Here is a 23,501-nt window from a genome sequence, read left to right on the forward strand (position 1 = left end):
ATAACCGGCGTCTACTTCTACACAACGAATGAAGTAAAATCTTTATAGCCTATGTATTTCCTAACGTCGAAGATGTTGATTAGTGGTTACATCAAGATTTTTAGGGGAGTAGCGCATACCATGGGCACTCGTCAACCTCGCAGTGCGTCGGAATAGAAAAATCTGAGATTCCCGTGAAGCCAGACATGATATATGTTTGGTTAGGTTTCTGTGGTGGTTGACTGCCCAAGGATACTCCATGCCGAAATATAGTTCTAAAGGAGACATTTTATTGGACAGACAAATAACAAATACTTTATTTTGAGTGGAAATATTGGTTTCGTAGCCTCATCAGTCGGGCCAATTTCGGAGTGCTTACATGCAGTCTAACCTAGAAGCAGGCTGAGACGCCAAAAGTCCTACTTCCTTGATGTCACACGGCGATAGGTGGGTGCCACGCCGCCAACATACTTAGAATACGAGATTGTTAGGTTGGAATGAACTATCTATTAGATATCAGAAAAGGTCACCAGGTTACTACACATATGCATGTTCAACCAACAAGATGTTATAGGTGCTTAGAGCGCCGAAGATCGGATCTTAGGACAGTACAGATTGAACCTAAATAGCCAGGAAGATCCCCTTCGAAGAAGAAGGAGAAATCAAGGACCTAAGACCCCTTAGAGAATTAATATATTGAATTGAACCACTGTTCCAAGCTATTCACCTTGTCACACTTGATACCCCACCTATATCGCCCGGAAAGCCTGGCGTGTTATACTTGGAAGAAGAACAGTATACTCCTCTATATGTGAGCGAATATAAGCAGTAATGAGAATTTACAAAATGATATTAACCAATCAAAGCAGTATCAAACGTTGCGATGTCAAACTCGGTAGACCACAAGACTGAAAACAAAACCGAGCCGCATGATGAGGCATACTCAACCAACAACGAACCAAAAATGGGCGAAAATGCGTTAGACGATATTGACCACGAGGCTGCCTATGTGGAGCAATACGATGATAAGGAAGAAGAGCATTGGGCTGATTCATATGGAGATGACGTTGAAGAACCACTAAGCCGTGGCGGGATACACATCGGTACGGTTAAAACTGGCGGTGTTACACCGAAGCCACCCCCAAAGAATAACCCTTAAGGGGAGAATGGCTTGTGTGACAAGGGGCAAATGCTTGGAACAAGAGTTCAATTCAATATAATAATTCTCTAAGGGGTCTTAGGCCCTTGATCTCTCCACCTACTTCGAAGAGGATCATTCTGACTATTTGAGTTCAATCTGCTTGTGCCTAGATTCGATCTTCGGCGCTCTAAGCGCCCGTAAATATTCTGTTGGTTGATCGTGCATATGTATAATAACCTGATGACCATTCCTGATATCCAATAGATAAATTGTCACAGCCTAACAGTCTCGTATTCTAAGTGTGTTGGAGGCGTGGCACCTATCGCCATGTGACAGCTTGTCATCAGTCTTGAGATTACGCCTGCCATAAGAAACATTAACCATATAATCCCCAATACTTCTATATACTGAACCAGAGCATAGTATTTTATTTGTTTTATGTATCTTACGTCATCCTTAAGAACTGGCAAATATAAGTTTGACTATAATATTTTAAGAAAGACATTTACAACGGGACAGACACACACATTTTTTACACATACACACGATAGTCAGACACGAAATTATATACGATCATTACATTCTTTTATATTATGACTTGATCAGAACCTTTATGTGACTTAGAGAAGCGTAGGTAAGGATCTATTAGGTCTGTTCCAGCTATCTCTATAAACAAAGCTACATACGCCCTGGTTCAATAAGTTATAATATAATTTCGTTGTCGACATAAACCAATAATTGAATAATTGTAACCATCTAGGGAATTATTCCATCTTTCATATGAAGTCAACAAACATTCTTCTTAGGAATAAAAATCAAGTATCTCGTAACTAATTACACACTGTGCGTTATACATGATGGCTCTAAAGGCCTTAGTTTATGCACCCATATTTAGGTCACAAGAACTTATAGGCGCATCCTCAACCGAAGTTGCATGTTCCCTATAGTATTGAACCATATCAAATTCTTTCGTCCCTATGAGAGGAGTACTCTCATCTTCCTGGAGAAACTTCTTCAAACCTTCATATTCTGGAGAGTTGATCTTGATATTGTATGTTTTACTTGCTTTGTTATCTTCGAAGAAAACAGTGTCCAGTTGGACAACGTCCCAGTTGTCGTGGACATGCTTACGCATGTATTCCAAGCGTTCGGCATCAGTTGAGAGCTTCTCGTATGTTCTACCATCGTCAGAGTCGATCACGATGATATAAACCTTGAGTTCGCTATTCGGGCTCTTTTCCCTATCATCAATGCTGTAATGTGGCTGCTCGCGTGGTTCCATGGTTCAATGCTTGACAGCCGGATTGCGAAGACTACCTATCTACGTAGTCTTGGTCTCGAAATAGGCCGGTGGATAAATTTAGGTGTCGTGATACGAAGAGTTATGTCGATAAGAAACGTCCACGTTTTTTTATATTGAAATTAAAAAAAAGGTTACTCGGTGCCTCAGGAGCTTTAATACATATAATGTACTGTATGCGGCCAGCTTTTTTCATTTATTCTAGTCTATATCATTTCATTACCATACATCACTATAAGAATCAATCAGCTAAGTCACTCACTAAGACTAGACGTTCGTGATGGTTAGAATAAGATTTTGCGGAGAATAAGTGCAGCAGAAGCACCAGGTAGGTACCTAGGTAATCCAAAGACCCCCTTTTATGTCTTCCCACAAAGTAGCACGTGACTAGGACTACTCCATAAGTCGTACCAACATACTAAATGCCCATATAACGGACTAAAGTCTTGTAGTCCAATAAAACTTCTTTATAACCGAGAAAGGAATGATCAACATCAGTTTGGAAAGACACCCGGAATATTGGATGAACCAATCAGACGGTACCAATCCCAGTGTTGTATTATGTTAATGCCTACTAATTACCCAGACACCTAGGTGGAAGTCGGCCGGTAGGTCTTTGAAATGAATTTCTCAAGGGACAAATGCTTTATCATATGTTCAATCTTTCGGTCATGTAACGACTGAAATCCCTAGGACAAGGTTAAGCATTTTGAAGTTAACCTAACATATGAGGAAACATTGATGTTATTACGAAAGGGGTTCTGAAATGCTCTGGACATATGATGTAGTATATGTATAGAAGCAGTTTGTCTGCTCTGCTTCAGGACCGGTCACCAACAGCTTTCTTGAAAGCCGAACGCTAATCCAACTAAGCCGCTAGCTACCAAACCCCCAACAAAGTTTATCGCTAACAGTATCGTTTTAGCCCCTTTTCAAGTATTTTTGGGATATCTTCCATGGAAACATGGGACGATGATGGTGGCTAAAATGATGAAAGTCAGGTAATGGCATTTCACCACTCTAAAGCTTTAGAAGCTCCAAGGACTTCTTATGCTAGACAAAAAGGATGGAAAACTATGTATCCGATGTAGTACAAATGCTTCTCCGAGTACCTTCTAACCTAGGCAAGAAACGTAAACATCAAGCACCATGGCTCATTATGGTGTGATCTAAGCCCTCGGGAGAAAGCAGACGGCGTTGGAAAGAATATGCTCGTGGTATAAAATCCGGCTCTCCCCGACACTTTTGGGCTTGAATTCAACAAGTCAGGCTCGGCAACTCCAAGGACACAAGTAGCCATTACCAACCCAAGTTCCAATTATAATATCCACCAAAAGACCTCCTTATATACCAAGATATAGTCATAATGCGATTGGGAACGCTCCTCCTCGTCACCTTAGCCTCCAGCACCGCCGTGGCTAACTACGACGTAAAGATGTACCAGGTCCGCTGGTGCCTCCTCAAAATGGGCAAGATATGCAACAACATCGGCGCTGGCAGATGCTGCGGCGACGGCAATCAATACAGGTCGGCCAAGTTTGCTGAGGTCGGAGGCGGCAAGTCGACCGACCAGCTGAAGCTGTACCAAGACAGCAAATGCGGCGGCGCCGCTATCATGCAGCAAGCCGGCACTGGCTGCGTCAGCGACGACAAAAAAGAGGTCCAGGGTGCCGCGGTCTTCGTCATTGTCAAGTCGAACGACGAGGAGATCACGCGCCCTGCCGAGGTGGTTGAACCCGATGAGGCGTTCTTGGAGGAGGGACCGTTCAAGTACACTGTGAAGAGAGACTCGCCCGAGGGGAGAGCGTATGATAAATTGGATAGGGTCGAGGACCAGATTGAGTACTTGAGGAATTTTGGGAAGCGTGAGGAGATTCCTGAGGGTGTGGACTCAGAGGCATCGTGATGGGTGTATGGATTTTACAGAGTTGAACCGGGTTAACTTGAAACTGGGTAATTTGGTATGATGTTGAAGGTAAGTCTGCTTAAGTGCTCCTCTCCTTATATTTTTGCCAGTTGTAAAAAAAAAAAAAAGTGTGGTGCCAGATATCTGGCCGGCAGCTGAAAGCATGTATTCATGAATCAAACGGCATTATGCGAGAATTTATTTGAATAGAAAGACAGCAGAAGTAAAGAAAAAATGACTTTAACGTGACTGCACACTGTATCTTCTTCGTTGGCATCCGTTGCTATGTAGATAGTCACATCCCTAGGTACATGATAGTATAACGATCAAGGACGGTCATTTTACAGAGCGTTTATTATCAAGAGGGAAGGAGCCTCTATAGCGTAGCCGCCTTCGTTTACAAAGATCACGGACCATCTGGGGACCTTGTGACATCGACTTTTTTCTTAGTGAGTCACGATAATTATAAAATCGTCGGTACCAATTCGACTCTGGGAATGTACTTACCGATCCTGATTTCTTCTCATACTCTCGCGTCGGTAAACAATCCTGACGCACTTTTATTTTACCACCGAATCCAACCCACCTTCTTTCAATTATCGCCAAACCAACCGTCGCAATTCCCAACAATTGCGTCTCTTTTTACCGCAGATTTATTTTTCTGCGCCGGTTACAAGTCGTACCTTTTCTCAAAAATGGAGAATCCCAATCGTGGCTACATGGACGGCGGCACGCCTCAACTCACGGATTTTCCAGCCGAACTCTTGCAGGATGTCTGCAACTATCTACCGCTCAACGATATCAAGAATTGGTCCTTTGTTAACCGCCATTTCTACGTGCAACTACTTCCAATCCTACATCGCAAAGATTCTACGCAAGAACACCAAGCCGCTCAGTGGGCTTGCCGATATGGCTTCACTAACGTCCTCGATCGGGCTCTGGTCGCCGGTACCGATGTAAACCACATATTTCCTCCTCTCGGTGTTGATACGATAGGTGTTGATCCTACGTATCCACTTCGTTACCTAGAAGTCCCAGAACAGTTCCCTATGCTCCTACACATTGCGACATACTACGATCAAATCGAGGTCATGAAGTTCCTCATCTCACGCGGCGCGAATATAAAAGCTGCGAGCATTTCCCTGCACGTCGAGGCCAGTTTTTGGGAACCAATGGCTCACGCCCACAGCCCCAAAGCTGTGAAGCTTCTTAGGCCAGATGTGGCTGACGATCCCACCCTCTTTGTTGCTCTTTGGCAAATGGTGAAAGACTGGGCACCCATCTCCGTCATAGGAACTACGCTGGGCCATATTCGCGATTTGAAGTCACTAGTCGTGACTAGAGACGGTAAAGAGATGACAGAGAAAATGATCAAACTAGCCACTGGCCAATTTCGACCAGAAGTATTGGACCTATTTCGCCGACGACAAATCACCTGTGAAGATATAATCTTCAGTCCCAACTATGTGATTTACGAGACCCTTCAAGCAGACGTTCAACCTACGAACGAAACCCTGATCCACAAAACCATTGATAGTATCTTCCGATTGTCGAGCCGAAAGCCAGAAGAATATATCGAAGAACACCCGGACAACAGTTTTTACGAAAGTTGGCGTGAAGTTTTAGGCAACGCATTGCTCTTGCGTTCGATGCATCAATGGGTACCAGCAAGCGTCCTCAAACGGTTTCTAGACCTAGGCGTAGACCCCAGCGACAGGTATGGATGGCCATCATACCTAGACTTCTACATACGTCTAGAGGAGCGACATCCTAGTCGGAGGGTAGAAGTCCCCCTCATCATGCATTCACTGTGGCAACATACCGGCACAGCTTTATGCTACGCTCTGGCTATAACGCTCATGAAGTGGACGGCCAATCACCAAACAGGTATCCGGGAAAAAGCCCGTTTGATGCTTGATTACGGGGCGGCATTTGAAACCAAAGGACACCCGGTATCCTTTATTCTATCGACGGTTACTTGGCCCTATTCCACGCAGCAAATCATAACCCACATCTCGAGACTCTGCGGGGTTCGCGTCTTTGGCCTAAGAAACAAGTACGGCGAGACCCATCTCTCTAGCCTGCTGTCATGGCTGACAAGTACCCCACGAAATGGTGCGATGTATGCAACGCAAATGCCGATAGAGCAATGGGCCTGGTCGATTGCCCGTATAGCTCAACAGCTACTCGCGATTGACCGTTACAGAAACCATCTCTTAGCAAGACCTACTGACGGTCCCTGTAAGGGACTTCTACCTATCGAGGTCATAGTCAGACACAAGCTATCGGCCGGGTGCCGCCAAGACTCCGATATGTTCTTTCGTTGCCAGTCAGGACTTGATGCCATCATGGATGTGTTACTATACCACGGCTCCAGGATCGACACAAGGGATTATGAGGGAAGAAGCCTTATCCATTGGGCGGCGAAGCTCAGCGACATGAGGCGCCTCTGTTATCTCCTTTACAAGGGCGCAAATGTCACTGACCTCGACATGCATAATTTTACCCCGTTGCACTTCGCATGCCAAGTCGACGTTGAAGATGTAGACCAAGATGGGGTGATGGCTCAGAGTCGAAGACGGCTCAATATCGTCCGAAAGCTCTTGTGGCATGGCGCCACTCTCGACGCACAAACTGACGACGGACGAACACCCCTTTTCATCGCATGCCAGTCGCTGGATTGCAAACTGGTCTCAGAGCTCCTACGTCACGGGGCAAAGATGCTTAAGGACAAGTACGGTCGAACTCCCTATGACGCAGTTTGGCAAGCCGAACAGAAGTACATGGACTATCAACGCGGAGCGATAGGAGCCTTGTCCTGCACTCTGTTCCAGCACGGAGACGTAGACTACTGCTACAACCCCCGAAAAGAAGTCATCGACATACTCGATGGTCCCGGCCTTAGAACACATCACGGATTGATAGGCAGAGACATCGAGCCGCCCTCTCAACTCGACTGGGTGGGTTTCGCCTATGCAGACAGAGATCCGCAGAATCCAGCAACCCCGCTCGAGTGGTGTAACGAGATTTCGTTCGACATAGTAGGTGACTGCGAGAGGGCCGTTTTCCTTACTAACTTCGACGAATTTCAAAGTGATGATGAAGGTGTAGATGATGACGACCTATAGAACGCGGATAGCTGAGAGACGGAGACGGAGATCTTGGCAGAGGCTTGGTGAAGGACTGGGTGATGGCGTCATCGATAGGGGGTTGTGGAGGACGTTTTTATTCTGCTACACGTTGGACCGAGAAGGATCACGACGGAGATGAAGGACGTTGGCCACATTTTGCAGATACTGAAGATCGCTGTACCAGGGGCCCAAATTGGCTGTTCAGTGGCTACTACATGTTTGCTTTCTCATACCACCAATGAAAAATTTGATGTAAAACCAACCTTTGACATATGCTAGTAGATTGAGGCTGTGATGTGCTGACGCTAACCACCCTAGTCGATCTAAATCCTCCAGAAAAGGGGTTACAAGAAATAGGGGCTGGTATTACATAAGCAAACCCACCACACACACGATTATGTAATACGATGCACCGCAGCTTATCATTAAATTTATGAAGCACGTCCTCCCGTAACACGAAGATTCATTAGACAATTGATGGGGCATTCAAGGCGACAGTATAATTCGTAGGGTACCGCACGTCGAATAGCATGCCGTGAAACAAAGCTGGAAACTTAACACATGTACAGAAGATAAAATTTGGTGACCGAAAAATCAGGACTTCGGTGCTATGTAGCTCGAATAACCAACCCCCTATCCCCTTTCCCAACGCCGTTTATGCCGAAAAGAATTGCCACTACCAACACATTAGGCTACCAGCACACGTAGAACGAGATGGATACCTTATGTTTGGGGGAAATCAATTGGTAGGTATTAATCCTCTCAATTTTATTCCACCCCGGTCAAGGCAGTAAAGCGTGGCCTGGGCTCGCGGGCGCGTTGATATATGCATAAAAACAGGAACCTATCTCACAAAGGGATTTTTTGGGGGTATCTAGTAGCTCATCTAAAACTAGACCATACCCAAACGTCATACTCATTATTGGTTAGTCTTTTTAGTGCTCGTAACCGGCTCCACGTTGCCAAGGGCTATGTATAATGTTAGTATATAAAATAACTGTTTGAGTGGGGTCCCTTACCTTGGACTAGTAGGTGGCTTGAAACCTGCCGGGCTGGCGTTGTTTTGTGAACGTCCAACCGAGGATACTGAGCCGCTATACGGACTCGCAGTTCTGTTGATCGGGTCGACAGGCGAGCGGGGTGGAGCATAGTGCGATGGGGCGTGGTGGGAATTGTTGTTTGATTCAACCGCAGACCCTTGGCTTCGGTGCGAGGAGCCACGGTTGTGGGAGGATGAGTCATCCTCCAGGTCAAGCACAGATGAATATCCCGGCTTCTCGCCACGGGCAGTTATAGCCAAAGCGTCAAGTTCGGTGGTAGTGGCAAGCTGGCTCTGGGACTTCATGAAAGAGGTACGATCATCGGCCATGAACTTGTAACGTCCGTCAGGGTTGCCATTGAAGATAACCAGACCAGTAGTGATAATCAGCATGAGCAAGAGCACCAGTGTACAAGCCGCATTCAGAATCCATAACACGACACCAACAACACCGGTGACAAGAGCTGGCTGATCGAAAACACTGGTGAAGATAAGTAGGAAAATGGCGTTGATAAAATTGACTGCGCAAATGGTGATGTTGAAAGAGTTCGTCTTCTTGTCCATCCAAGGTCGTAAAACGGCGGCGGCAATAAGAGCGGCAGCCTCGATTAGGATAAATCCTATGGCTTGGGCGATACCGGAGTTCTGACCAAATGCGATGAAAAATGCCTTCACGATGGTGTATCCAAGGACCGGAACAATGAAGTAATAAGCGGAGGCACGGAATTGGATATAGAGGAAACCCCATTTGTTAAGGGTTTGAGGGTCGGAGAATAAGATATAGGCCGGGTTCCTGTGAAGTGTGACTGAACGACGCGCAACGCGGATTACCTTATATGCCGCCCAGCCGAGAACAGCGTTGAGGGCAAGTAGGAAAAATACAGCCATGACCATCAGTGCGGCGGAGTCATTCTGAGTGAATTCCCATAAACAGAGAATTGTCACTGGAGGATGTCCGATAAGGGCCATTCGGAAGAGAATGCCTTTGAGAACAGTGCCTATAATACAAAAGTCAGCATCAGGTCACTATTAATAGAGGGATATAAAATAATATCAACTCGGGATAACTTACGCCAACCATTGCGGAATTCTAAGAAGGTATCACCCTTCATCCACTTTTGTCTCGCTGCCAGTTCGCAACCGCCTTTGAAGGCAACCACGCAAAGAGTGGTCAGGGCCATGATGATGTAAAAAAAGACGATTGCCGTCAAGAAGAGGTTCGTGCTCTCAATTCCCGCCTTGAAGGCGACGCGCTGAATGCCGTACACGATGAAACTTCCATAGCTGGTCTGAACGTTCCCCCGCTTCATAATCTTCGTGCCATGTTCGACCAAGCTACGAGGAAGCATTGATGCTCCACGTTCAAAAAGATCGATAGCACGTTTTTGGACTTGAACGGATACTGTCGCTAGCGAGTCTACCTGCGTGATTAGCGTAGATGGAACACCCCCTGTCGATCGCTGATACCAAGTGAAGATGCGTTGCACTAGAACATTAGAGGTTAGCCAGTATTCTCATGACGCCGTTGGGATCACCCCATAGCAGTGGAATCGAGCCCATTCACACCAGGGACCCTAGATTGACATACTCCACCCGACACTAATAATACCCATGCTCCACTGGAAATCTTGAGTCCATGACTGCACGACGGGGGGCAGAGGAATTCCGACAAGGCCAACCATAGCCTGAGCTTGAAAGTAGCTCATCAGCGACAATGCGTTCGCAGCCACATGGGAAGCGGCATTTGTGTGGCCCAACCCAGATAAAAACGCGGACGAAGCGAGAGCCAAACCAGCTACTACAGCAGAGGCCCATTTTACACCTATTAGATTGACCGTCTGTCCGTTCGAGATCAAGGCTTCGACACAAGCAACGCTTTGTCCTGCTCGGTCGCCATCGGTAGCATTGATGAAAACCTTTACCTTGGCATCAAGATCGGGGAAGTCGTAAGCGATAGAAGGAATATTGCCAGTGGCATCTTGGCTGACTGGAAGTACGAAAGGGTCTCCCAGTTTTCCAGATACCATGGGGCAGAATCCGGCTAGACCGACATCACAAGGATCAATAGTCCTGTGAAGGAAGGAATATCCATAGGCGCTAATGTCGATATCGAAGACAACCTTTGCCTCGATGGTTGAAAGAGCAGAGATATTGACTTTGGCGATACCTTCACTGGGGTTGTAGACAACGTTAAATAAACTGGCGGTAAATCCCGAGTTTTCCTGGCAGATGTTAAGGGAGGTAGATTGCAGTATTCGTTCGGCCGTCGCGGGAAGGATAAGCGAAGCAAAGGAGATAGCCGCCAAGAGCGGCGTCCCTATCGAGAACTTCATTGCCTAGAGAATTCTTCAAGTCCGACCAGCGTTCATTTAGCTTCCCCTGTTCACCTTAACTAATTTTGCGACCAGATCCAAATTGATGCGATCATGAAAACGATGTGCTCTTTTCGTTATCTTCTCCTGCTAGCCACAACGCGCGCGACTCTAATTGTTGTCTCAGGTTGATTCGGCGGGTATCCCTCGAAACTGCCAAGGAAATGGTGGATTCAACGTTCGCTTCGTGACAGATATGGGCGGTGGTGAAGCGAGCGAAATGCACCACCTGGAATTCAGGGCGGTGGAGGCAGAAATAGGGAGGTAAGAAGAAGCAAATACAGAAAAAACGAATGAATTAACGAACGGAGAGAGAAGAAAGTTTGCGAGATGCGGAATGCAAGGTGGAAGAATTACTTGTTGGTAGGCCGGGGGGGTTGCAGTGTTGTAATACTAGTAATACTGCACAGATTTAACGATCCCTCTTTTCGTGCCACAATGACAATGTGCCGGTCCAATTCTTGGTTCTCTGTCTTCCCTAAGCTTCCCTGGCGTCCCTATGTCATCCTCTGGTTCCCAGTGCGTCGACGAATCTGGCACCCCTGGGGCAGTGCATGTATGTAGGTGCGGACTGTTATGACATGGGGTACACAGCCTCGGTGACTTGCCGGGTACAAACAAACCTGTCCACCGTCAATACGAGACTCGCATTTATTGGTAAGAATATGGTGGTCTTGGCATACAAAATCTTGCACAAGATGATGGTAAGACGTTGAAAAACTTCGAATAACGATGAGTTACTATGTTTGACAAGATTGAGTTTTAGAAAGTTGAAGTTGATTGAATAATAACATTGTTATTTAAGTATTCAATCAATTATTCAGTAAAGAGAACATTCCTACGTGTTTGTCCTCTTCACTCGCCCTTTCCCAAATCTAAATGTAGAACAGATGTACCTTCAAACCTTCCTTTCCCGGATTTTAAATGTGGGGAGGTACAGAATACTTAACTAATTTCTTCTGTTAATCCTTCTGCCTGCCTGATTCGTGAAAATCAATTTCCGTGCCGCACTCTCCAAGAAATCCCAAGCATGCCAATTGCCGACAGCCGTCTTATGCGTAGAATTGCAGTTTCAAAAGCCTAATAACCTCAGACAAATTAAAACGAGAGAAATGGTCGTGAGGGAAGTATCCGTTCAATGTTCCAACCCATCTGATGCAGGAACAAAAGGTTAAATTCAAGAATGACGGAGATAATGGAGATATCCATAATGCTTTTTGCTAGCGCGAACCGGAACCCCGGTCCCCGCCTCCATTCCTTACAACTGACTAAGGCAGCAAGGGTTGCACTTTTAATCGGAGCCCTGGCGCTTGCCGATAGGGCGAAAAGCTTCAAACTTCTTGACCAAAAGCTTCAATACGTAATTCCAAAGGTTATCTTAACCTCTGTCACCAACCACGGTGTCATTTATCACAGTGCTTGATAATGGGCGATTTGGTTGGTATTAATTGATGTCATTCTACTGTCCCCTCGTCGTACAACATTCGATATCATGAGTGTGTGTGCGACGGAAATCCATCTATGGTAAACCAGTCAAGACAACAGACCCGCATTCATCTCCAAATGGCGTCCGGCACATCGCGGCTCGTGTCACTGTCAAGGTATCCCCATCCTAAGAGCGGGTAAACTAGACAATCAATCCCTGTCCAAAGCCATGACACAGCCCAGAATTGTTTCATCATGCTCGATTATTGATAGAACCAACATGAAGCGGGATAAGGCTCAATAGACGATTCGGGCTAAAGAGCCAAAGCGTACATCCATCACTCAACCTTGAAATCGGGATAGCTTCTACCCACACTCCAGAACTCACTGTTCCTCTTCTCCTTCCCTAGCAACTGACCCTCGCGCCTGACAAACCAGCGCCAAGAGGTAGCAGCGGAGTACAACTCTTTCGAGAAGCAATGAAATACAGAGACGGTAAGCTCGTCCCGGCCTATACCTTTTCCGCCACTAGTATCCGCGTACCGAACTCTCCACTTCGTAGGACAGGACCGGCACTTGAAAATGAAGCCCTCTTCACTCTCAGCGGAGGTCATCTGCCGCTTCTCCAGCACCGTCGGTTCCCGGAAGCCACCAGCTTTAGGGATTTTCACCCTCCGAGCCGCGGGAAAGGCGGACACGATGGAGTGGATTAGGAGGGGGCCGTTGGGAGTCGAGTTCCGGGTATACCGGTTGAAAACTGGTTGATCCGTCGAAGTCGTCTGATGAGGGCAGATCCGGAACGGAAGATCGAAGATATCGGCGGCTTTCAACAACCGCTTAGAAGAAGGACTGAAGCAGTAATCGTGCTGGAGAACCAGGTTGCGGCTGATACGACGTGCGGAAGATGTGACCGTGTAGTTGAGGTTAGGATGCGGGACGCGGAACGAGCCAGAGAGATAGTCGACCGGTGAGTTCGAATCCTCGGGGGTGGAAGTCATGGCGTGTTTGATATGGGCGAAGACAAGGCTATAACCGAACCCGTCTTCGTTCTGGGGCAAGTATTCGATAATCGCGTCTTGGCCCCAGCAGTACTTCGTCAACTTAATCTGGCGATGCTCACTAGGCTTTTTCAACGGCGGATGCAGCGTATTGCAAGCCTTGCAGGATACGAAACCTAGCTTCTCTACATCGCGTTGTAACAGTTCCCTGAAGTTCGACCGTGGCATTGACATGGTCGTAGTGTCAGTACACCAACGTTTCGTGATCATGGTGTCCTTCCACGAGGATATGCCTAGGATGCGTAGGGCGAGTTTACAGGTGAGTGTGAGGCAGATGATAGACTCCGGAGGGAGATGTGATGAGATTTCTCGTAGGATCTCACGGGGAAATGCGAAGAGCCAAATATCCTGGTTCGGGTCCGAAGTTGCGTCGGCATCGGGTTGCTGGAGATAAGATGGCATGAACTTTTCTATCTTTGATTTTAATGTTTTCGATGCTTTTGACGTCTTTGGTACTTTCGGTTGTTCTTGAAATTTGATACTAGTATGTTTCGATAAATTGGAGTTTGCTTGCGATTTCTGAACTCTAGTTGTGGTTGATCGCAGAACTCGCCCAGTCTGACGGCTTGTTTCTCTTTCCATGATGTTCTATACGTTTGCCATGTAAGTATCTAAAAAGAAGGCACACCGGTTTCGAAAACGGTGAAGGGGACGTTGTCGTTTCTTATACGTCCCGAATAGGTAATCTAGAGCTAACGACCGTTCCTAGTCCCATCTTGAGTTAGGCAGCAAGCCTATCTAGTGTTAGCGTCCAATTGATGCCTAGGAATTATTTTCGTTAAGATTTACTCAGGTATGAAAAACCCCGTGTATTCATTAATGATGAACTAAATTACTCATTTTTCCACTCCGCATTTCAAAAGTCGTGGCGCCAGAAATCATATCCTTCACTTAACCCAGAAAGTCATGCGCGCTCGCTCGTTAACCCTCCCTCCTCCCACTAGTCTCTCGACCGGATATCGCACACGGCTACATGCTTAGTGATGTCGTCGTCGATCTCCATCTCTTTCTCTCCGACGACGGCGGCGCCTTTCCGAGTTTTCTACCACAATCACTTGGTTTGCGCGTTCTCGCTCCGCCCGTCTCTCGGGTGGGACAAAACCAGGCGGAAGGAGCACCACAGGCTCTTGACCTGCGGGCCTTCGCAAAACAGGAGGCGGGCACACGGACGTCGGTCTACTCGGTAAACTCTCTCCACTGTAATGGCTCTCGACTACGCTTGGGGTCGCCGTGTTCGGGTTTACTCCGTTGAAGGAGAATGGATTCATCCCTGCAGCTGCAGTAGTCGTGGTACTAGCCTTTCTGGAGCTAGTTTTTGGTTCATTCGTACTGCGTAGTGTCAGTCTCTTTGAGCTGAAAGAGGGAAATATTTAACGGACTTCATTCTCTCCATCCATTCTTCGATACGGTCATTGGCCTGTCTTTGAGATAGGCCGGCTGAAGAACTCCGGCCCTGAGCAGAGGACGAATCTTCACTGTGTTCCCATACTAATGGGGCACTTGGAATAGATCCCGGGAGTCGGTTATACACTCGGTGAGTGACCTGATGTCGTGGGGGGCGATCAGTAATATGCATTCTTCTATGATCTTGATTTTGATGGCTTCCCTCTCGTTGGGGGTCCTTTGCAGAGTGATTGTTCATGGCAACGATAACACAGGAGGTTGGATAAAAGCTAAGAGTCAGTTGCCTATATATGGCGAAAGGATAATGTGGACAAGGCGAGCAATTTATATAGAAAAGTATAGAAACTTCCTCCAATACCCCATTAAGTAACATTTCTCTCGTCGAATAAGGAGGATCATGTGAGTCATGAGGCTGAAGCCCAACCAAGGAACCAACCAATAGTTGTCCCCTGAATCGTAGCCTGCCTCCTTACAATCACGGACCAAACATAGTGAATAGGGATTGCATAAGTAGATCGTGGTTTGGTGAATGAGATATCTCGTCATTGTTTCACTCAGTTCCTATCAAACTTGGCACAGGCAGCCCTGGCCGAATTCGAGTGTCTGGTTGAATAGCACCAGAGAGGGGTGTACCTAAGCATAAAGGGGAGAACCACGCCACAACACCACTGCAAAGGACGAATAAGAATTTATCTGTTGAAAGCTTCTAGAGTTATCTTCGAACTCTTAATCCTGGATACATGCTGATTTTATCATCGTCTTCAGAAGATTCACAATAGAAAATCCAACATTACACTCTAAATATGTGACAAGCCGCGTTAAAACGATTGTGCGACATTACTTTCGCATGTCATGCAGTGTCCGATACGTGGTAAGCTTAGATACCTCCCTGCCACCTTCGACCATCCGCATCGAGAGCTTTTGACGTCCCTTCACACTATGTTTCCAGGTCACCTTGTGCCGCTACGCCCCCAATATGGTTCGCTGTCAGTTATGGGGGCGTATGCATCATATCAAGGTGGATGGCATCGGTCATTCGCGAGACCGAGCCCTCATTCGTATCTTTGAGAAGCGCTACTTAGCGTTTCTCTCTTGCCACCAGCGAAAAGCCAGGGAATGCCAGAGGTCTAGTATGAGGGAAGCTCGGTCCTTTAGAGACCATGACAGGTCCCAGGAGACCTCCATTGGTGGCTCGCCTTGAAGCAAAGTAGGTAGACAATGGGTTTCCTATATGTACTAGGTATACCTTAGTCACTGGGTGGGAGAGTTTAGAGCTCCTCGCGCAACAACTTCGTTGTTTCCCTTGTCCTTGATTCCACCGCGTGTGTCACAGGGCTCTCCTTCCTCGCCCTGAGGAAGGAAGGACCTATTAGCTGTGATGAGGAAGGGAGGATGGACAGTTAGCTGAGAGGGGTAAAACAGAGCTTTTTAGCATCAAGATAGTTAAAGAAAGACAACTCATTTTGCCTCGCAAAGATTCGTTGTTACGATCGCTTGTTCTTGTTGTTGTTGTTGTCTATTATTACGTTCGTCCTCGACTAGGACGTGACAGCGTGACAATGAAGTTTACGGTTTTGCCGTTAGATATGACGGTAGAGTCCACAAACAGGAGTTTCTACAGGGGATTGGGAGGACGTTCGAAGCGTTGGGACATCCTGACTGGCAACACTATGGTGAATAGAGAAATATCCATGCGGGCAAAATAAGAGACTGGATGGGGGACAATTCTTTGAAAAAGACTGATTCATAATTTGCATCAGCAAATCGTATTATAGACTAATCCCGTGGATTTATGATCTAGAATACAATCCTCGTACGTGTCAAAGTACCCCTAGAATCTATTAGTGCTCTTTCCCTGGCTTATCATAGACCTTGTTGTCGCCTCATAACTTTTCCTCTAGAGCCTCAATGGAGTTGCCAGTGTGGCTTAGAGCGGATGCTAGAAAGCTCAGTAGTATGACTTCTAAGTTTTGTATTAGATAAATCGAAACCTTGGCTGTTATCAACCTCATTGACGATGGAAAGTGATAATGAATTCATAGTGTGGGCCGTGGCGACAGCAGTTCAAGATAGGAGTAATTCCTTCTTCAGAAATAACAAATACCAGCCATACTTCTTAGCCGCATTTAAGGGCGAACGATTATATGGGTACCAAAAGAGCTTGTATCCTTTAACGGTACTAACTTTATTCCTAAATTATCTCTCATACTCACACTCCAAGTCAATCACGTTGAATGTTACCTATCTATCTAGTTAATACCTGATGCTAGTGGTAGGATGAAGTTTAGCCATGTTTGTACTGCTTCTCGCTATCATGACACTGAACTAATATTTATAGTAGATTAGACCACGTCTGATTTCGTCACCCGTACCCACATGTTCTCCTCGATGAATTGGCTATAACTCAAAGAGTCCCAGGGTTTCATCGGATTGACTAATTGGAAATCGAATTCTCGAAACAGCTACGAGGAGCGAAGTGCCAAGTTAGCATACTGTCTTTTCACGGTTATTTCCCTATCTCCAGTCTACTTCACTCACCTCAAAGAAAATCTTGTTAAGCTCCATAAATGCCACCGGCTTCCCTGCGCACATCCACCGACCGTATCCGAATACGAGTTCAGTGTTACGTTCCATCTCAGCGCGGGTAGCTTCATCAACTTCCATAAATCGTTCCGGGCGGAAAACATCTGCATCGGCGCCGAAAAGCTGTGTTGAACGCATCACCGCCGAGGTGTTCATTCCGATGGCGGTTCCGCCTGGGATAAATTTACCGTGTATCACATCGCCTTCCGGGGGTACCGACTTGGGATAAAGACCTGGAGCTGGCGGGCGCATGCGGATGCCCTCGTAGAGTACGGCCTGGCCCAAAGAAGGGTCAGCAGGACGCTCTCGCCTAAGAAGAATCCAGCCTGTACTAAAAGCCGAGCTTTCTGAGACGAAGGGCAAAACATACCTGCAAGTAGGGAATCCTTTTAGCTTCTTCGTAGGTAATCGGACTGGATACTTTACCATCCCGAACGGTTTGCAGGACTACATTCTTGAATTTATAATATACCCGCGGACAAGCCATCAAGTAAAGGAAAGCCGTGCGAATGACGGATGCAGTGTTCTCGAACCCAGCAATAATCATAAAGAGAGCTTCCGTTTCGCATTCTTGTCGGTCGAGTCCGTGACTTATGAACGACCCCTATTTTCAGGGGTAAGGCGTTAGTACTCCACAAATAAAGCCCCTTTTCCCCTTGGTTCAGAAGACTCACAAGCATATCTTTCTTTTTCTCAGCATCGGCGGCAAAACGCTTTGACACTACCTCCTTCGCTATTCTGCTCATTATTAATAAGGCTCTTCCAAATGCAAGTTCAGATGATCGACTTCAGGCTTACCCCATGAGTTTTCCCATCCCGGTCGAATCCGTCGGTTTCGGCCCAAAAAATTTGAGGAAGAACTGTGAAAATAGCACATTTCTGAAATAAGGGACGTCGAGGGCTATCGCTATGCTAGCCCAGCTCTCCTTCACACCAGCAAGAAATCCGTGCACATCGGAGTCCGTCTTCAAGCACCCAAACTCCTCCCCGAACGCCGATCGTGTGATTACATCCACTGTGTAGAACGATATAAGTTCTGCGAAGTCCACAGGGTGGTATTCGCCAGAATCGTCGCTTGATATATATTTACGCCGAATCAGATCAAGAAGCGAGTTGATCTGGTCGTTAATTCCGGGCTCAAGAGCAGGTGTCTCACGGCCTCCATATGCCCCTGCTATCTTCGCCTTGAACTTGTCGTGAGGCCCGGCCTCGAGAAGGGTGAAGACGTTGTCATGGTATGGATCGAATCTCGCAGCCACGTACCACTGAAATATCAAGAATTAGCTAAGCTTTACACGTAAGATAGGAAGGCAGGGTTTTTATTGTATCTACTGTCTTGGCGTAGCATCCGCCGTCTCTTACAGGGACAACAGTTTACTATGGAGATATACTCACAGGATCTCTTCCGTACGATTTCCGCGTAGCATTTATCCTCCTAATAACTTCCGGGTCTTCTGTGGAAATCTCGTTTGGTCCAACTCTAAACAAAGGCCCGTACTTCCTGTACATGTCCCGATAAACCCAGAACTGCTTCCCGCTCTTCGCAACCCTTGCCAGCCACAGATATGAAAAAGAGGCGAGGAACGGGCCAGGGACATCTCGAAGGCGGTACCAAGTCGCAAACGCCGAGATTACGTAGTAAACCACTGCAATAGCGCCGGCTACGGCCCAAACCCCTCCGGACGACCACTCCCAATTGAAGAAACCCATACTAGGCTCAGCAGGCTAAAGGGTCGCTTCCAGAGCTGGTTGAATACATCCAGAGTAAAAGGAATGGAAATGCAGACAAAGGTAGGTATGAACCGGACAATTTAAAAATCCAAGTACGTGGTGGGACAACAGCCCTAGACTCCCAGTCTATATATTTCTCTATATACATATGACCACCACGCAGATCATCCACTTGAACTCACCACCCCTCCCAGACGCTATATTTCCTCAAGTTTCTCTGAGCGAAGCAAAAAAAGCGTCCAAAATTGGCAAGCCTTCACACGCCAACGTATGCATCTTACATGCCAACCCACCATCCCTCCGTCCAATCACGCGCAACCAATACACACGCAAGCCCGCGAGGATCATCTCAAGTTGGTTGCTGTCATGCAGTAAACGACATGTGCTTGAAAACGCGCTGCAACTAAGCATACCTCCCTACTAGTAGCTACCTACCTAGCCAGCCAGCCTAATCCAATTCGGAGAAGGGCGGGAGCTCGCATAGGGTATGGGTCCAGAGCCTTGCTGTCATCATGATCCTCTGCCCGCGTTCTAGAACGGACGACGGCCCCCACTTAAGCCGGAAGATCGCAGTTCGATTCGGGCAACGGCTCCTTAAACCTAGAAACGAACGGGACGGCCACATAAAAGAACGTTTAGAGGGGGGGGGCTGTTCGGTCGAAACCAGCCAATTAAGTTAGCGGCCGTTTGGGACTAGCACGCGCTTTGCTGTGGAGTTCGTGGGCGGGCTCCGTGCTATGTATGTGGATGCGTAATTACCTGCTATATCACACGTCGAACGCTAGCATAGCGCCCGTTAGGGAGCCCAGATACCTGGTTAGGTGACATCGTCCCCTAGATAGCACGTTATGCTGCATGTCTCACCCCTACTCTTGAACAGCGGCGATTACCACATTGATTCCCACAGGGAACTGGCATGTGGATTTTAACCCTTTAAAGCCCACTCTTGAGTTAGTGCTAAGGGTCTTTTTTTTTTGCAGAATGAATTTGTGTCCTCGCCTATGGCGGCTTTTACTTTCCCTCGATTAGGTCTAGCCGTCTATTCCCTGAAGTTCAGCCTACCATGTGGGGGTCAAGTCCAAAGATTATGTCAGAAGTGGTTATGATGTTAGTAAAATGATTCACATGACTTATTTCTTTTATTGATACATCACCGCGGAGCTACCTCCTCAAATCTAAGGGTATCATTTATCGTTACCAGATCATTTTTTCTCCGGAATTCCCAATTCAGCTCTCTTACTCTGGACCTCCTCGACGGCGCCCGCGGGGTCAGTCGCGTCCGGATGACGCAACTGCCATTTAATGCAAACGTTCAGTGCTTCAGCCATCCATTTACCAGGCTTGACGCCTAGTGCTTTGGCAAGCTGGTTGCCATCGATTATTCGCTTCAACGACGGAGCTTCCATGACATCGAGCTCCTGAAGATGGTCTAGGAAGAGTTGCCACTTGTGCAGGAAGTCGTCTTTGCTAACTGTTGACTTATCAGCACGTGTAAAAGATATGAAGAAACCATAGTGAGACTTACCTGACTTTGCAGAACCTGGAGCCAGAGCCTCCATGGCCTCAACTAGGAGGGAATACAGGACCTGCAGTCTCCAATGACCGGCTCTTGCATCCCAATTCCGAATGGCCATGCCGAATCTATCTCTTTCCGTAATGAAGGGCGCGATTTCCGAAACTGCTGTCACTAGGGACATTATCTCGGGCCTGTTATTGTGTGCGGCAGTTGCTAAGTCGCTTATCTTGTTAGATGCCTTGATACCCTCTCTAGCAGCCAATGTTACGAAAGGGGGCGGCGGTTTCCCCTTCCCATCATAAGGGGGGTCTCCCACGTTCTCCCAAGGACAGATGGCTGCTAGAACCCAAGAGTAATAGTCAGCCTCGTCTGATCGCACAAGTACATCATAGATAGAACCCGGTGTCTTATTCTGGCGAAGTGAGTCAAAAAGCTCGTAGGCTAGTTTCCAATTAGAGATGTCAGGGGCGGGGATGTTTGAGTGAGTCGGGTCAGTGAACACTGTATGGTAAAGTCCAAGTTTCTTCAGGTATTCCAAGGACTTCCGAGGGTGGTTGCCTGTATTATCTCATTAGCAACTCATTAATGAACTTTCTCCGTCACAAGTTACCTTTGAGCATTTTCTCTATCTCAACACCGACTCTCTCACGACTGATCTTCATTCGGAGAGCGTCTAGCACGCGACGATCACCCATGACCTCTTCCGCAGCAGGATCAATAGAAAACTCCAGGCGACTAGCAAATCTGACCAACCGAAGCACACGTAGAGGATCGTCCATGAAGGTCTGCAAGGGCTCCAAAGGTGTCCTGATTAATTTTGCCTTCATATCTTTCAATCCAGTGGTGAAATCTTCGACTTTGGAAGTGTTGAGGTTGTAGAAAAGAGCATTAACGGTGGCATCTCTCCGGAGCGCGTCTTCTTCGGCAGTGCCAAATTCCATCTGAGGATTACGACTGTCCTCAGTGTAAGTCTCCTTGCGGAGATTGACAAAGTCAACATCATATCCAAAGAGCTTGATAGTCGTGGTCTCAAGATGTTTGGACTTTTCCGGGTTACGGGCAATCTTGTGAAGATTACCAACATCAGACTCCGCGATGGCGTGCTTCTTGACGGTATCAGGCTGTTGACATAACTCGCATAGTTTTAATGCAAACGCCTCGCCAGTCATAACGTTGATAGCCGTATCGATATCGTGTGACTCGATCCCTAGGAGCTTGTCCCGGACCCATCCACCGGCCCAGCGCAATATAACTGGCTCTTCCACGCTGCCTGATCCATCTATAAATTTCGCAGCATCTAGGAGCAAGTCTTTGAGCTGAGCCTCCTTGGAGGTGAGCTCGATAGTGGTGGTGGCTGGTTGTGCTTCCATCTTTCCAGTCTTTCTAATCCGAGAAGGCGGTTGAATATCGAAGCTGTCACCCAACGCTTCTGACTTTCTCTTTACCATGAGGGATTGAGAGAAAGGGCGAAACGTGATCTTAGATATTGTGCAGAGCCTCGGGATAGAGCGAAGAGGGAGGCGGGGCAGGGGCCTCATCGAGTTGGGGATGAGTCAACCGGCGACTGTGATTCAGGGCGTACCCAATGTAGAATCAGGCATTAGGTCATTTACTAGGTCATTTCTTAGGCCATGTATGATTCCTAGCGTATACGGATGGAAGCATATAATGATTAGGTAATTCGTTGTTTGTATGATCACAATCCATCAATCCTCACTTGTTACATTTCAACCTAATAAAAATTAAAGCAGAGGTGTCAGCTGTTTCGCAGTTGAAAGTAAGCGCTCACAAGTGGCAGCTACCTGAGGGTGGGTCCCTCGTAGATAATCCGATTGGCTCATTAGTTTCTATGCATTGACCACCGTAAACCCCCCACCTTCAACGACGTTTACTGTATCAAAGTACGATATTCTCATCAGTTTCTCTACAAGACCGAAAACTCGATATAGAGCCAATTAGAACCCGGAGGCCTCTGCTAATAGAGTGAGCTATATGGATATGTCAATAATAGGTTGATATATTACTCCTAGTCTGCTATCGAAACAGAATACCGAAATCAACCAAACGAATCCGGAAGACTTTCGGCAACGCACCGAATGAAACGGCCAAGATCCGTCTGTGCGTATAATCATCATACCCGCTTAGATCCTCAGATCCACAGATCCTTGGGTTCTTGTTTGGTCATTGATTTCACGGTGATAATTCGCTGGCGTACTGGTTGATAAGTTCGTTATAGGATTTAGGTATGTTGATAGTAGTCGGCATCACCAAGTGTTGGCTGGTCTCGCCACAGAATATAGATAGCACCGAAATAATAGAAGAAATCCCTATTCTTAAATCATAAAATAGTTACCTACTCCCAATGATCTCATTAGGAAACTTACCTCCCCCAAATAGGTAATCATAGCGAATCCCACTGTCTATCCCAAACAAACACGATCTGACCGGGACACGAAACGATCTCCCTGTACGGGCCAATCCGCAACGGGAATCCGGGGCTCTGCAAATCGAAAGCTTAACTAAATTCTCGATTGCGATTGGCCCACCATCCAGGTGTCAAATCCTCAGCTACCCTATCCGGGTGCGATGCTTCCCGCGCAAACTGCAGAGCTCACAGCCACAATACTACCATTCGATTATACCATGATGGGTATCATATATGGGGTTTGGACTTCATTCTGGCCGGATTAGGAATGGTCAAGGTAGTGTTTCTCAGACCGAACAGTGAGAGATGGCACTGGAAGCCGTCTTGGCAGAAACAAACTTGATTCGAGTCAGTAGAACTCGGTCCTTGGGGTCAGGGGACAGGAGAAGGAGGAGAAGGTATGAGCGGAGGCAAAAGATTGATGAATCTTCATCCACGAAAATTTCTATAAAGGCACTGATCTCGCCTAAGAAAAGGTAGTCTTCTCTCGT

General features: G+C 47.0%; 9 protein-coding genes across 9 annotated transcripts; 3 read left to right on the forward strand and 6 right to left on the reverse strand.

Moving 5' to 3' along the window:
• The first annotated feature begins 647 nt into the window (after positions 1-647).
• Positions 648-1,286, forward strand: F4807DRAFT_441709 (uncharacterized protein). The gene has a single exon (XM_047999407.1). The coding sequence runs from the start codon at positions 863-865 to the stop codon at positions 1,136-1,138; it is 276 nt and encodes a 91-aa protein (XP_047850382.1). The 5' UTR covers positions 648-862; the 3' UTR covers positions 1,139-1,286.
• Positions 1,287-1,997: 711 nt separating this feature from the next.
• Positions 1,998-2,485, reverse strand: F4807DRAFT_470630 (uncharacterized protein; the record flags this gene model as incomplete). The annotated part of the gene is made up of 1 exon (XM_048002835.1): positions 1,998-2,485. The coding sequence occupies exon 1, from the start codon at positions 2,400-2,402 to the stop codon at positions 1,998-2,000; it is 405 nt and encodes a 134-aa protein (XP_047850383.1). The 5' UTR covers positions 2,403-2,485.
• Positions 2,486-3,786: 1,301 nt separating this feature from the next.
• F4807DRAFT_464325 (uncharacterized protein) lies at positions 3,787-4,326 on the forward strand (the record flags this gene model as incomplete). The annotated part of the gene is made up of 1 exon (XM_048002104.1): positions 3,787-4,326. One exon carries the CDS (start codon positions 3,787-3,789, stop codon positions 4,324-4,326), a length of 540 nt encoding a protein of 179 aa, XP_047850384.1.
• Positions 4,327-5,021: 695 nt separating this feature from the next.
• F4807DRAFT_470632 (ankyrin) lies at positions 5,022-7,454 on the forward strand (the record flags this gene model as incomplete). Its single annotated transcript, XM_048002836.1, has 1 exon — positions 5,022-7,454. The coding sequence occupies one exon, from the start codon at positions 5,022-5,024 to the stop codon at positions 7,452-7,454; it is 2,433 nt and encodes an 810-aa protein (XP_047850385.1).
• Positions 7,455-7,703: 249 nt separating this feature from the next.
• F4807DRAFT_441712 (TRP-domain-containing protein) lies at positions 7,704-11,276 on the reverse strand. The gene is made up of 4 exons (XM_047999408.1): positions 10,085-11,276; positions 9,569-9,982; positions 8,477-9,494; positions 7,704-8,426 (listed from the first exon to the last, which is right to left on the reverse strand). The coding sequence occupies exons 1-4, from the start codon at positions 10,827-10,829 to the stop codon at positions 8,393-8,395; spliced, it is 2,211 nt and encodes a 736-aa protein (XP_047850386.1). The 5' UTR covers positions 10,830-11,276; the 3' UTR covers positions 7,704-8,392.
• A 1,185-nt stretch (positions 11,277-12,461) lies between these two features.
• Positions 12,462-14,065, reverse strand: F4807DRAFT_254704 (uncharacterized protein). The gene has a single exon (XM_047994420.1). It carries the CDS (start codon positions 13,931-13,933, stop codon positions 12,632-12,634), a length of 1,302 nt encoding a protein of 433 aa, XP_047850387.1. The 5' UTR covers positions 13,934-14,065; the 3' UTR covers positions 12,462-12,631.
• A 103-nt stretch (positions 14,066-14,168) lies between these two features.
• Positions 14,169-15,191, reverse strand: F4807DRAFT_254706 (uncharacterized protein). The gene is made up of 2 exons (XM_047994421.1): positions 14,731-15,191; positions 14,169-14,680 (listed from the first exon to the last, which is right to left on the reverse strand). The coding sequence occupies exons 1-2, from the start codon at positions 15,126-15,128 to the stop codon at positions 14,329-14,331; spliced, it is 750 nt and encodes a 249-aa protein (XP_047850388.1). The 5' UTR covers positions 15,129-15,191; the 3' UTR covers positions 14,169-14,328.
• A 1,347-nt stretch (positions 15,192-16,538) lies between these two features.
• Positions 16,539-19,674, reverse strand: F4807DRAFT_441722 (BcABA1, cytochrome P450 monooxygenase). Its single transcript, XM_047999409.1, has 6 exons — positions 18,734-19,674; positions 18,137-18,603; positions 18,013-18,076; positions 17,709-17,942; positions 17,294-17,614; positions 16,539-17,217 (listed from the first exon to the last, which is right to left on the reverse strand). The coding sequence occupies exons 1-6, from the start codon at positions 19,046-19,048 to the stop codon at positions 17,098-17,100; spliced, it is 1,521 nt and encodes a 506-aa protein (XP_047850389.1). The 5' UTR covers positions 19,049-19,674; the 3' UTR covers positions 16,539-17,097.
• A 245-nt stretch (positions 19,675-19,919) lies between these two features.
• On the reverse strand, positions 19,920-22,337 carry F4807DRAFT_441723 (uncharacterized protein). The gene is made up of 3 exons (XM_047999410.1): positions 21,196-22,337; positions 20,595-21,143; positions 19,920-20,540 (listed from the first exon to the last, which is right to left on the reverse strand). The coding sequence occupies exons 1-3, from the start codon at positions 22,121-22,123 to the stop codon at positions 20,272-20,274; spliced, it is 1,746 nt and encodes a 581-aa protein (XP_047850390.1). The 5' UTR covers positions 22,124-22,337; the 3' UTR covers positions 19,920-20,271.
• Between the last annotated feature and the right edge of the window lie 1,164 nt (positions 22,338-23,501).

Source organism: Annulohypoxylon truncatum (assembly GCF_022578515.1).
Source record: "Annulohypoxylon truncatum strain CBS 140777 unplaced genomic scaffold F4807scaffold_39, whole genome shotgun sequence".
Taxonomy (NCBI): Eukaryota; Fungi; Ascomycota; class Sordariomycetes; order Xylariales; family Hypoxylaceae; genus Annulohypoxylon; species Annulohypoxylon truncatum.